Source organism: Bison bison, unplaced genomic scaffold (assembly GCF_000754665.1).
Source record: "Bison bison bison isolate TAMUID 2011002044 unplaced genomic scaffold, Bison_UMD1.0 scf7180017864374, whole genome shotgun sequence".
NCBI classification, from domain to species: Eukaryota; Metazoa; Chordata; class Mammalia; order Artiodactyla; family Bovidae; genus Bison; species Bison bison.
The window spans coordinates 4,158,608-4,170,323 of record NW_011494946.1 but is presented as its reverse complement, the minus strand read 5'-3'; the positions used below and the strand labels follow the sequence as shown (position 1 = coordinate 4,170,323).

At 51.3% G+C, this 11,716-nt stretch overlaps 1 protein-coding gene across 8 annotated transcripts in view; it reads right to left on the bottom strand.

Annotated features, from left to right (window-relative positions):
• Nucleotides 1-11,716, bottom strand: part of RFTN1 (raftlin, lipid raft linker 1) — a 220,955-nt gene that overhangs the window by 96,841 nt on the left and 112,398 nt on the right. For all 8 annotated transcript variants that reach the window (XM_010856723.1, XM_010856717.1, XM_010856720.1 and 5 more), the window contains exon 4: nucleotides 6,952-7,060. In XM_010856723.1, coding sequence (XP_010855025.1) covers nucleotides 6,952-7,060 — 109 coding nt within the window. The remainder of the gene's footprint in view (nucleotides 1-6,951; nucleotides 7,061-11,716) is intronic.

The window sequence follows — 11,716 nt, the reverse complement described above, 5'->3', positions numbered from 1 at the left end:
GAGCGTCACGTTGGCCTCCACCCCTTCTACGACACAGAGTCTCAATGACACAGCTCTGCTTCCCGCTTCCCATTTGTTCAATCGCTTGACAAATATGCACTGAGTTATGGAGACATAACGGTGAACAGGACACCCCAGCCCCGGCCGCTTCTCCACCCTGGCCAGCCTCCCTCCACGCCAAGGGCACCCTCAAGGCTAGAACCACACACCCACGTCGTCCTGCCAAGGCAGCCTGAGAAAAACGTCGTGATTCCCTAGGTTTCAGAGCAGGCGGGGGAACAGTGATGAAACGGAAGCTTTTCAATATAATTTCCCTTTCACTCTGGGTCAGCATCTTGAAAACAAGACCCCACGCAGCACTTGGAGAAATGAAGCCTGGAATACTCAACAGCCAGTCACAAGAAACGGTGTGTCACTTAGACACCACAGGCGGAGTTTCATAGACAAACTGCAGAGATCTGAAGCGTCTGTGACTTCTCTAGAACAAGACGGAAGCAGTACGATAGCCGAAGGACAACGCCTGCAGTTTAATCCAGGCCGCCAGTTTCCGACCCCGAGGTGCCCCCCGCTCCCTGGTGTCTGACCCCAAGGTGCCCCCCACTCCCTGGTATCTGACCTGAGGTGCCCCGACTCTCTGGTATCTAACCTGAGGTGCCCCCACTCCCTGGTTTCCGATCTCATGTTGCACCCCCCAGTACCCGGCAGGGGCCTGCCTCCCTTCCTCCCGTGTCAATGTTCTAAAGGCTCTGTGGTCCAGTGAGAGCCAACACCCTGTTCTAAGCATCGATCACTAGATCCTGCAGCTTCACTGTAAACGGAATCTGGGAAACAAAGGCGGAACCTGAGGCCTGGGGGTGAGGCCCTGACGTCCAGGGGGACCAGGGCAGGGGTGAGACTTTCTCCCCCAGGCAGCCAAGCTCAGAGCCCCAGCCTCCCCCGAGGAGACACCCTCAAGTTGCTCCAAAGTCTTTCCCCACATACCAGACACAAGACACCCAGCTGCTTCCAAGTTCACCCACCCTTGGGGCTCAGACAGCATCCTCTTGGGCCCCGAGGGCTCCCCAGAGGCGGCAGCAGGGCTCGGGGTGGCCCCCAGACCAGACAGATTGAGTCCCAACCCACTCCTCCTTTTCGGGGTAACTCCGAGCAAACGAGCCTTATTCACCCATAAAATGTGGACAGGTCTTCAGATGGGTGAGACGGGGGCTGAGAGCATAGTGCTTGTCACAGCCCCCCAGCAGAGGGTCTGCATCTGGGGGCTTCCCTCTGCGGAGTCAAGTCTCAGATAAAACTCAATCAACCTACAGACGCATAGGCAGACGCCAGCAGCACGGAACACAGAGACCGTCTCATCTCTTCCCCCCTTATTCCTGCCCCAGGGGAGTCCCTGCTCCCCGGCCCGAGGCTCCAGGCCACTCCCTGCACCTTCAGAGTAAGGACCCCCCTCCCCGCCCCACTCCCCACTGAGCAGTGAGCAGGGTCCCTTCCCCGTAACCAGAAGAACCGCACACAGAACAGGCTTCTTCTACCCCCTGTCCATCCTACGCTCCAGCCAGGCCGGTCGTGGCCCATTTTCAGCCTCGAGCCTTCCTGCCACACTTCCGTCTACACCAGCAACAGCACTGTCCACCTGACTGCTCCCCTCTGCGAGCATCCCTCATTCACCGCTCAAAGCCATCATTCCCCAGCCCCCAGGCCACCGGCTGGAGCCTCCCACCCCCTCCCACCACAGAAGGGCAGCTGGGCTCATCACTCTGCAGTCCCAGCCTGAGGCGAAGCCCCCGCCCTCTCGAGCTCCATCTAGAAAGGGGGCATCCTTGCCAGTGTGGCCCCTGGGACACAAATACCGTGCAACCCAAGCTAGAAACTGTGCGCGATTCTGCAACGTTTCAAGTGCTTTCCAAACACCCAGGCACGTTCCCAGGAAGCTCCAAAGAATGTAAAGCCCTCTGAAGATGAACGCGTAGATGCCTCATTCTCCATCACCCCACCTGCTCTACAGTCTTCGGGGAACTCAAGGACAGGGCATCCCCGAAGTGTCCCGCAGACCCGCCCGCCACACAGAACAGGCCCTGGGAGGACGTGGCCAGCTGAATCCTTGTTTCACAGCAAGGACGCAGCGCTGACGCTCTCCCAGCTCCGCAGCTCCGTCTCTCGAGCATTCGGTTCTAGGGTTTGGAAAACACATTTTCTCCAAGTCTGCCCATAAATCTGCATCTTAAATGTTCTGCAGTCCATAATAAATAATTCACATCCGGGGCCGGCTGCATGGGGCACAGTGGGATACGAGGGGAAAAACACAATGCAAGAGCCCAGATTTAATTCGATCAGAGTGCCCAGAACACCACTGGGCCACACGGAAAGGAAAAGCATCGTCTTTACACCCACTCGCTTCACCCCCTGTGCAAAATTGTGATGAGGCGGGGCTGTGAATCCTGGCACCTTCAGCTCATTTTACACGACACAGGTACAAATGGCTTTATTTTCCCTAATTGTGGAAAATGATGAGATGTCTTCACCTCCCTCTATCTATGTCCTCTATCCAAAGATGCTGCTCATTTACAACATTTGGCAGGAAAAAAAAAAAAAAAACCAATACTGAGGCATTGTTCTTAAGGACAAAATTCGAGTAGCTTTGAGTTTAATTCTACTGTGCAGAGGAGATGAGCTTCTCCTGGATGATGGCACAGCGACAAAATGAGTTAATTACCATCTCATGGCAAGATGGATCTACTTGTCATAAGAACAGGAGCCATTATTTCACACAAAATAATGACCCAGATAAAAAGGAACGGCTGTAGGCAGTAGCCGCCAGAGACACAGCTTCATCTTGGCCAGAGTGAATGGCAATTAGCAAGTGCTTCACCATGCGTGTGTGTGTGTAGGGACTAAGCCATTCATCAAATATTTACGGAAAATACACAAATTTCTTTTACTATCTTTCTTCCCGGGGAACTCCTGTGGTCGCCCTCCTGTGTGATGACAGACAAATTTTACGCCCACGTGAAATCCTGCCATCGGATGAACAGCTGTTGGCCCCGCAGAGAGCCCCCACGCCCCTCTCCTTGCTGCACCAGAGGTGGTGTTTTCCCCAGAAATCACATCCAACAACATGAAACAGGAGCAGAGGGAGGGCCCGGTCCCATCGTTTTGTCCTGCTCCTCCTGGTGGTCACGGTCACAGGCCTGAAAACCAGAGCCACAGCTGCTACTGAGAGCAAGACGGGCCAGATCCTCCAGGGGGAGCCCCCAGCCACAGACGGGGCAGGGTCACACGGCGAGGCCACCTCCACACCTGGGCAATCCAGGGTGGGCTGGGGGCTTCCCCCACTCTGCTGACCGTGACCCCGAACTGCATCTCCATCGAGATACAGGGTGAGAGACCCCGGGACAACCCGGAGACTGGTTACGGGCCAGAAACCGCATGCTTCCCGCATGCAGGATTGTCCAGCCTGCCCGAACCCGGGCGTGTTTATTTGAAAAACCGTGGGCACAGGTGAGGCAGGGGCATGATGGCGCGGTGGGCTTCAGAAGTGTATCGTTTGCAAAATGTTAAAAACAGAAGGCTATGGAGATTGTCACACTAAGTGAAGTCAGCCGGACAGACAGACAGAAAGACAAACATCATACAATGTCACTGTACGTGGAATCTACAAAAAGATACAGATGAACTCATCTCCAACACAGAAACAGAGCCTCAGATACAGAAAACAAACTTCGGCTACCAAAGGGGAAAGGCGGGGAGACGGGGAGGGATAAATTAGGACTTTGGGATTAACATACACACGTTACTATATATAAAATACATAAACAATAAGGCCCTACTGTATAGCACAGGGAACTATATTGAATATTTTGTAATAATCTATAAGGGAAAAGAATCTGAAAAAGAATATACACATACATATACATATGTCTCGGAAAAGGCAATGGCACCCCACTCCAGTACTCTCGCCTGGAAAATCCCATGGACGGAGGAGCCTGGTGGGCTGCAGTCCATGGGGTCGCTAAGAGTCGGACTCAACTGAGCGACTTCACTTTCACTTTTTCACTTTCATGCATTGGAGAAGGAAATGGCAACCCACTCCAGTGTTCCTGCCTGGAGAATCCCAGGGACGGGGGAGCCTGGTGGGCTGCCGTCTGTGGGGTCACACAAAGTCGGACACAACTGAAGCGACTTAGCAGCAGCAGCAGTATACACGTGTCTATATATGAATAACTGAATCACTGCGCTGTACACCTGAAACTAACATGATATGGCAAATCAACTATATTTCATTAAAAAAATACAAAAATTTTAAATGCTAATAAAAGAATTCTTATACAAACACAAAAGGAGCAGGAGTCAATGACTGATCTAACCAAATACTGAACAAACCAGGAGATACTCTTCCCCACACATAGTCAGTCACGGGGAAAGAATGGTGGGACAAAAGTAAAAATTAATCCACGAGTAGCTGACGTCTTTTGGGGCATATCAATCGTAACTCTGAGGTTCTATCCTGTTGGACAGATGCCCACCTGCAGGAACTGCAGACACACAGCATCTGGGCGTCCGCCCACCAGGATGCTCAGGACCTGTATGGCTACGAGGCAGAGGGTCCTTCCTGCAAGGGTCTGGTTGGGTTAAGACAGAAGTGCCAAATCACGCGTTTTTAAAAGAGCCTGTTGGATGGTACGGTCAGAACCTATGCCCCATCCTACCAACTTGCCCTCAAATATTCTAAGCATCTGAATCCTCATTACAAAACCATTTCCACAACCGTTCTTCCCCAGGACTCAGATCATGGGGAAATCCCACCTCTAGAAGGTCCCCGCCAAGCTTACGAGGATAGGTCATTCACAGCAAATCCAAAGGAGATGGCTCTATTAACACAGACATCTCCCAGAGTGTCGAAAGCACCGGTGTTCTCAGGCTTACACACGTGTGAACAAAAACTGCTTTTCCTCCCATTTCTTAAGTAATGATCTGAATTCTAAGCAGAGCAGAAGGACTCTTCCACTGTCCAAGTAAAATTACCCAAATGTCTGACCAAAGAGGTCACCTGATTCCTGGGCTGCGGGTCTTGGCTCCCACCACATCTGAGTGATGACTCCCTGGGGGCTTGTAGAGCCTGAACACTCAACAAGGTTGAAGGGAGGGAGGCAGGGAGTGACCCCCTCTCCCCCCAGTAAAAAACCCAGAGTTACTGGCTGTGTAAAGGAACCACCCAATCCTTTCACTCTTCTGCAGAACTTTCCACGACTCCTGCTGCTTTCACAGCTGAGTTCTAGCCTGTCCTCCCACCTCTCACCGCCCCTTTATTGCAGGAGGCCCCAATCTTCCTTTCATCCTGCTCTGTCCCTCACACGAGCTGCTCGAGTTGCTGGGACGGCTCCCACCCCCCGCCCCGGCCCTCTGCAGCCCCATCACACCTCATCCTGCCACTCACGGCCTGACGCACCGCCCTGACCCCACGCCACTCTGGGTCTCCACCGCTTCCCTCCTGCCCAGGCTCATCACTCGTGTTCAGAAGAGATTTCCTCGTTGTGAGGACGTGCGGGCAGAAACCATGACAATTTTGTTCTCTGCATCCCAGCACACTGTACCATTTCTGGCCCAATGCTGACCACCTAAGATATTTACTAATAAACTCACTTGTTGACTGATTCGCTAATTCACCAATCAACTGGCAAACGGATGGGGAAACAAGGGAAACAATGACAGACTTTTTTTTCCTAGGGCTCCAAAACACTGCAGATGGTGACTGCAGCCATGAAGTTAAAAGGCGCTGCTCCTAGACAGCATATTACAAAGGAGACACATTACTTTGCTGACAAAGGTCCATCTAGTCAAAGCTATGGTTTTTCCAGTAATCATGTACGGATGTGAGACCATAAAGAAGGCTGAGCGCCGAAGAATTGATGTTTTTGATTGAACTGTGGTGTTGGAGAAGACTCTTTCGAGTCTCTTGGAGTACAAGGAGATCAAACCAGTCCATCCTAAAGGAGATCAGTCTTGTGTGTTCATTGGAAGGACTGATGCCAAAGCTGAAGCTCCAATACTGTGGCCACATGATGCAAAGAACTGACTCACTAGAAAAGACCCTGATGCTGGGAAAGACTGAAGGCAGGAGGAGAAGGGGACGACAGAGGATGAGATGGTTGGATGGCATCACCGACTCAATGGACATGAGTTTGAGTGAACTCCAGGAGATAGTGAAGGACAGGGAGGCCTGGCGTGCTGCAGTCCATGGGGTCGCAGATCAGACATGACTGAGCGACTGAACAACAATTGACTGGTTGTATCTCAAACATATCCTAATCACCTCAACAGGATGGGGAACTGCCAATTATCTTGGAAGACTGGGTAGGGAGGAGAAGGTGAGGATTAAGCAGTGAACTTTACCCCAGTCTGGGCAAGGACATTCCTCCCACCATAAATGTCATCGTACTGAAACTGAGTGCACCCTGCAATTAAGCAGGAAACCTCATACAGCCCAAACAGCAGTTCAAAACCAGACACATTTGTGGGCAGGAAATGAACCCCTTGCAATGAGGCAATTTTCCCCAGGATGATCGTATGCCAGCGGTTGCTGGACGGTGGCACACTCCTGCTTGCTCTAGGAACGGAAGGAGGCTCGTGGCAGTGAAGACCCACAGGGCGAGTGGGAGCTGGGAGCTGGGGGCTCACACCGCCTTGAGGATTTGAAGGGCTTCCTGGCTGTGGGGCCAGCAGGCCTGCCAGCTATTAACGCCACTCCCGCCCTAAAAAGACAGGGTCTGGCTTCCTGGGACGGGGGGAAACCACCTTGCTCCAGGGTTAGGGGCAGCCTGAGTGGGAAAGGGCGGCCCTCGCAAGGCCTCCCGAAGCCCCAGGTTAGAGCAGGCCTGTGGAGCGCGGCCCACCCGCAGTCCCCTCGGGCGAACGCCCAGCCAACCCATCCCATGGTCCATCGACTGCAGCACTGACCTTCTTAATGAACTCTGGGAGGACTTTTTGGTCCGTCAGGTGGTCTAGGGAAGAACAGCAATCTAACTCCAAGATGTAGCCTTCATTATGAAGATCAGCGTTCTGAGATCTGAAAAGAGAAGTACATACACACATAAAGATTTTGCACTATAAATACATATATTTTTTTTTTTTTTAAATCACTGGGGCGTTTAATGAAATCCTAACTTTTTCCCTTAAACAAATCACCCAAAAGGCAGTTTTGAAACAATAATTGATGGCAAACAACTCAAATAATATAGAGGGAGAGGGATCTACCCCACGGAAAGACCTCTACGACGTATCATCAAGGAAAACGCCTCGTTGTGGAATGATGGGTTCAGCACAATATGGCTTGTCTGTTAAACAAGCGCACACACACTCACACGCACTCCAGTCATGTTGATTTCCTGTTGGTGGCTTCCACCCACAGGGCACAGAAAGAGAGCTACTGAGACGCAGGGTGAGCCAACAACCACAGACAGCAGTGAGCCCTGGGGGACGCGGGCGGCCCCGGTGGGAGCCGGGTGTGGATGCCCCGGCGACCCAAAGGGACTCTGCTGGATAGACAATCTTTCCATTTTTTTTTTTTGGAAGAGAGTATATTCGTGTGTCACTCAGAAATTTTAAAAATAATTTGGAAAAGATTTTTTAAAGAGTTCAACCCCTCCAGAGGGCAATCTGGCAAAATCTATCAAAGCTAAAAATGCACTAAAGAAAGAATATAAGGTGCGGGGGGAGGGGTGTAAATTAGTAAATTAGGAGTTTGGGATTAACATACACACGTCCATATAATAGATAACCAACAAGGACCTACTGCACAGCACAGGGAACTCGACTCAGTATCTTGTAATAATCTACAGAGGAAAAGAATCTGAAAAAGAATATGTATATACGTATACACATATACACATGTCTGACTCTTTGTGACCCCATGGACTATATAGCCTTCCAGGCTCCTCTGTCCATGGGATTCTCCAGGCAAGAGTACTAGAGGGGGTTGCCAGGCCCTCCTCCAGGGGATCTTCCTGACCCAAGGATCGAATCCGGGTCTCCCACATTGCAGGCGGATCCTCTATGTCTCAGCCACCAGGGAAGCCCGTACTATGCACACACACACATATATGCACACACGTGTGTAACGGGCTGTCAGGGTGGCAGTGTGGGCCGCCTAGTCTCTGCCAGCGGGGCAGAGCTTGCTCTGTGCAGGGTTCCAGGCGATGGGGCTGGCAGGTCCGTGTGACTTTGCTTTTCTTTAGGGAAATGTCCCTGCTTCGTGTTCTTCCCCAGGTCTCTCCTCCCAAAGCCCTCTCACTGAGAACACTGTCAGCTCTCCACGGCTCTGAGGGCTGGCCTCCCTGGGTGCAGCAGCTGTGGGGGGCTGCAGCCAGCCTCCTCGTGGAGCGGGCCCTTCTCCGGGAGCCCCCCGTATCCTCAGCGGAAGGGCCTGAGAAGTCCTCAGCTCAGGACTCCAGGGTAATGCGTGGGGCCACCTCACAGAAAAGAAAAAGGCGCTGTGTACATGTATGACACAAACATGTACTGCTGTGTACCACAAATGAGTTTTCCGTGTACATACATGTGCAATAAAGACTATATATATAGCTGAATCACCTTGCTGTACACCTGAAACCAACATGATGTTGTAAATCAACCACACTTCCATTCAGAAAGACAAAGACTCCAAGGCGATGAAGCAGGCGTCCGAGGACAAGAGCGGCCGTGAAGGGCTGCCCGCGGCAAACACCTTCAGCCCTGCGGTCAAGACAGAGGTGCCCTCGTGCCCCGCAGGCGGTGGGCTGCTTCCCTGTCCCCACCACATACAGGTGCACGTGACCCAACGCTGGACACACCCAGCAGCAAGCGGTCCAGCAGGAAACCTCATCACTCACGCCGCTCCTTTGAGGGACCCCAGGATGACACCTGGGGGCGATGGACTCCCGGGAGCCACACGGCGGTCAAAAACGGAAGCAGACCGGTGGGCCCAGCGGGACATTAGACCACAGGAGGCAACGGCAGCCACGGGTCCACGGACTAGGCCCCCTCCGTGGGGGGAGCAGGACTGGGAGACCAGGGCAGGCTCCCCAAGGCTCATGCCGTGTGCACAGCGCCTCTCCAGGGCCAAGGGCAGGGCAGGGCAGGGCCCTCCCACCCACCCAGGAGGGCCCCCACCACAGAGCGGCTGTGGCCGCCCCGTGAGAGCCGGGATAGCCTGGACAGGCACCTCCACGCTAAACTCTCGAGACATGCATATCCCACAAGCAAACAATTTCTGCATGCCTGTTTGCCATAATATTTTAAGATGTATTTCTAGGAGACTTACATATCATTCAAAGTGATTTATGCCGCTATGAACAATTAAACTCAGAACTTCCCTGGTGGCTCAGTGGTAACGATTCTGCTTGCCAATGCAGGAGACACAGGATCGATCCCTAGTCCAGGAAGATCCCACCTGCCTCAGAGCAACTAAACCGATGAGTCACAAGTACTGAGTCCATGCCCCCGAGCCCGGGAGCCTCCAGTCCTGAGCCCGCATGTGGCAACTACTGAAGTCGAGAGCCCTAGAACCCACGCTGCACAAGAGGAGCCCCTGCACCGCCACTGGAGAGGAGCCCCCACCCTCCACAACAGAGAATCGCAACCCGAGAAAAGCCCATGCAGCGACGAAGACCCAGCACAGCCACAAAGAGGTAAACAAATGATTTTTAAAAATAAAGCTAAAATTAAAAAAAAAAAATTCAAAAGTGGAAAAGTTAAAGAGGATTTGGATTTCCCCACATGTGCAACTGTGATTAGCTAAGCAAGTGTCAATAACTTATTTTGACTTTAATTTCCCCGCTAACAAATCCTTTCAGGGGGAGAGACTGAGACTCGTAGTTTTGAAATGTGAAATAATCGACTGACTCCAGACTGGCTACGCTGGAATAAACTAATTACGAAAGAATCAACCAGTTCTGAACCCCTACCCTTCTCGCCTTAAAACTGCATCAGAGGTTAGACTCATGTTCCTTTTCCCCGGGTTATTCTCACCCTGCTCTGAACAAAAGACATGCTAAAAGGAACTAAAGCAGAAGATTCCAGACTTTTAAAAGAGAAGACTTAGTCAACACACTGGCATGTACGTCCTGCGGATCTCAGACAAGACAGGAACAGTAGGAAGAAAGTCCTAGGATGTGAGATCCCAGCTGCTGTCGCGTGGGGACATCAGACTGTACAAGATTATTTACAAATACCCACTGACACTTTAAATGACTAGGGTGAAAAATAGTGATCACTGAACATAAGTCAAATAGGCATTTCTCTAAAGATGACATCCATACGGCCAACAGGTACATGAAAAGATACTCAACATCACTAATTATCAGAGAAGCACAAGTCCATACTGCACTGGGACACCACCTCACACCAGTCAGAATGGCCATCACAATGAATTCTGGGGAGAGTGTGGAGAAAAGGGGACCTCCTCACACTGCTGGTGGGAAGGTAAGTTGGTACAGCCACTATGGAGAAAAGCACGGAGACTCCTTGGAAGCTGGAAGTGAAAGCTGCTCAGCTGCGTCCAACTCTTTGTGACCCCATGAACTATGTAGTCCATGGAACTCTCCAGGCCAGAATACTGGAGTGGGCAGCCTTTCCCTTCTCCAGGGGATCTTCCCAACCCAGGGATCAAACCCAGATCTCCCGCATTGCAGGCAGATTCTTTGCAGCTGATCCACAAGGGAAGCTTGGAGGTTCCTCAAAAAGTTAAAAATACAACTATCATGTGATTTTGCAATCCCACTTCTGGGCATGTAACTGGAGAAAAACATAATTAGAAAGATACACGCACCCCGACGTTCACTGAAGCACTGTCTACAACAGATAAGACAGGGCTGTGCTGTGCTTGGCCACTCAGTCATGTCGGACTCTCTTTGACCTAATGGACAGTAGCCTGCCAGGCTGAACTGAACTGAACTAAACTGAGTCACTTAGTCATATCTGACTCTTTGTGACCCCAGGGACTGTAGCCTGCCAGAATCCTCTGTCCATGAGATTCTCCAGGCAAGAATACTGGAGTAGGTTGCCATGCCCTACTCCAGGGGATCTTCCCAACCCAGGGATCGAACCCAGGTCTTCTGCATTGAAGGCAGATTCTTTACTGTCTGAGCCACCAGGGAAGCCCAAGAATACTGGAACGGGTAGCCTATCCCTTCTCCAGGAGATCTTCCCAACCCAGGAGTTGAACCAAGGTCTCCTGTATTGAAGGCAAATTCTTTATCAGCTGAACTACCAGGGAAGTCCGACAAGACATGGGAGCACTCTCAACTCCAGATGAGTAGATGAAGATCTGGTGTGTGTATACACACATGCACACACACACACACATATACACACAGACACACACACACATATACACACATGCACACACATACACATATACACACACAGACACACACACACATATACACACATGCACACACATACACATATACACACACAGACACACACACATACACACACATATACACAGAGACACAAAGACACACACATATACACACACAGACACACACACACACAGACACACAGACATACACACACACATATACACACATACACACACACACAGACTCACACATACACACAGACACACACGCATACATACACACACATATACACACACACAGAGAGACACTCACAGACACACACACATATACACACAATGGAACATTACTCAGCTACAAAAAGAATGGATATAATGCCATTAGCA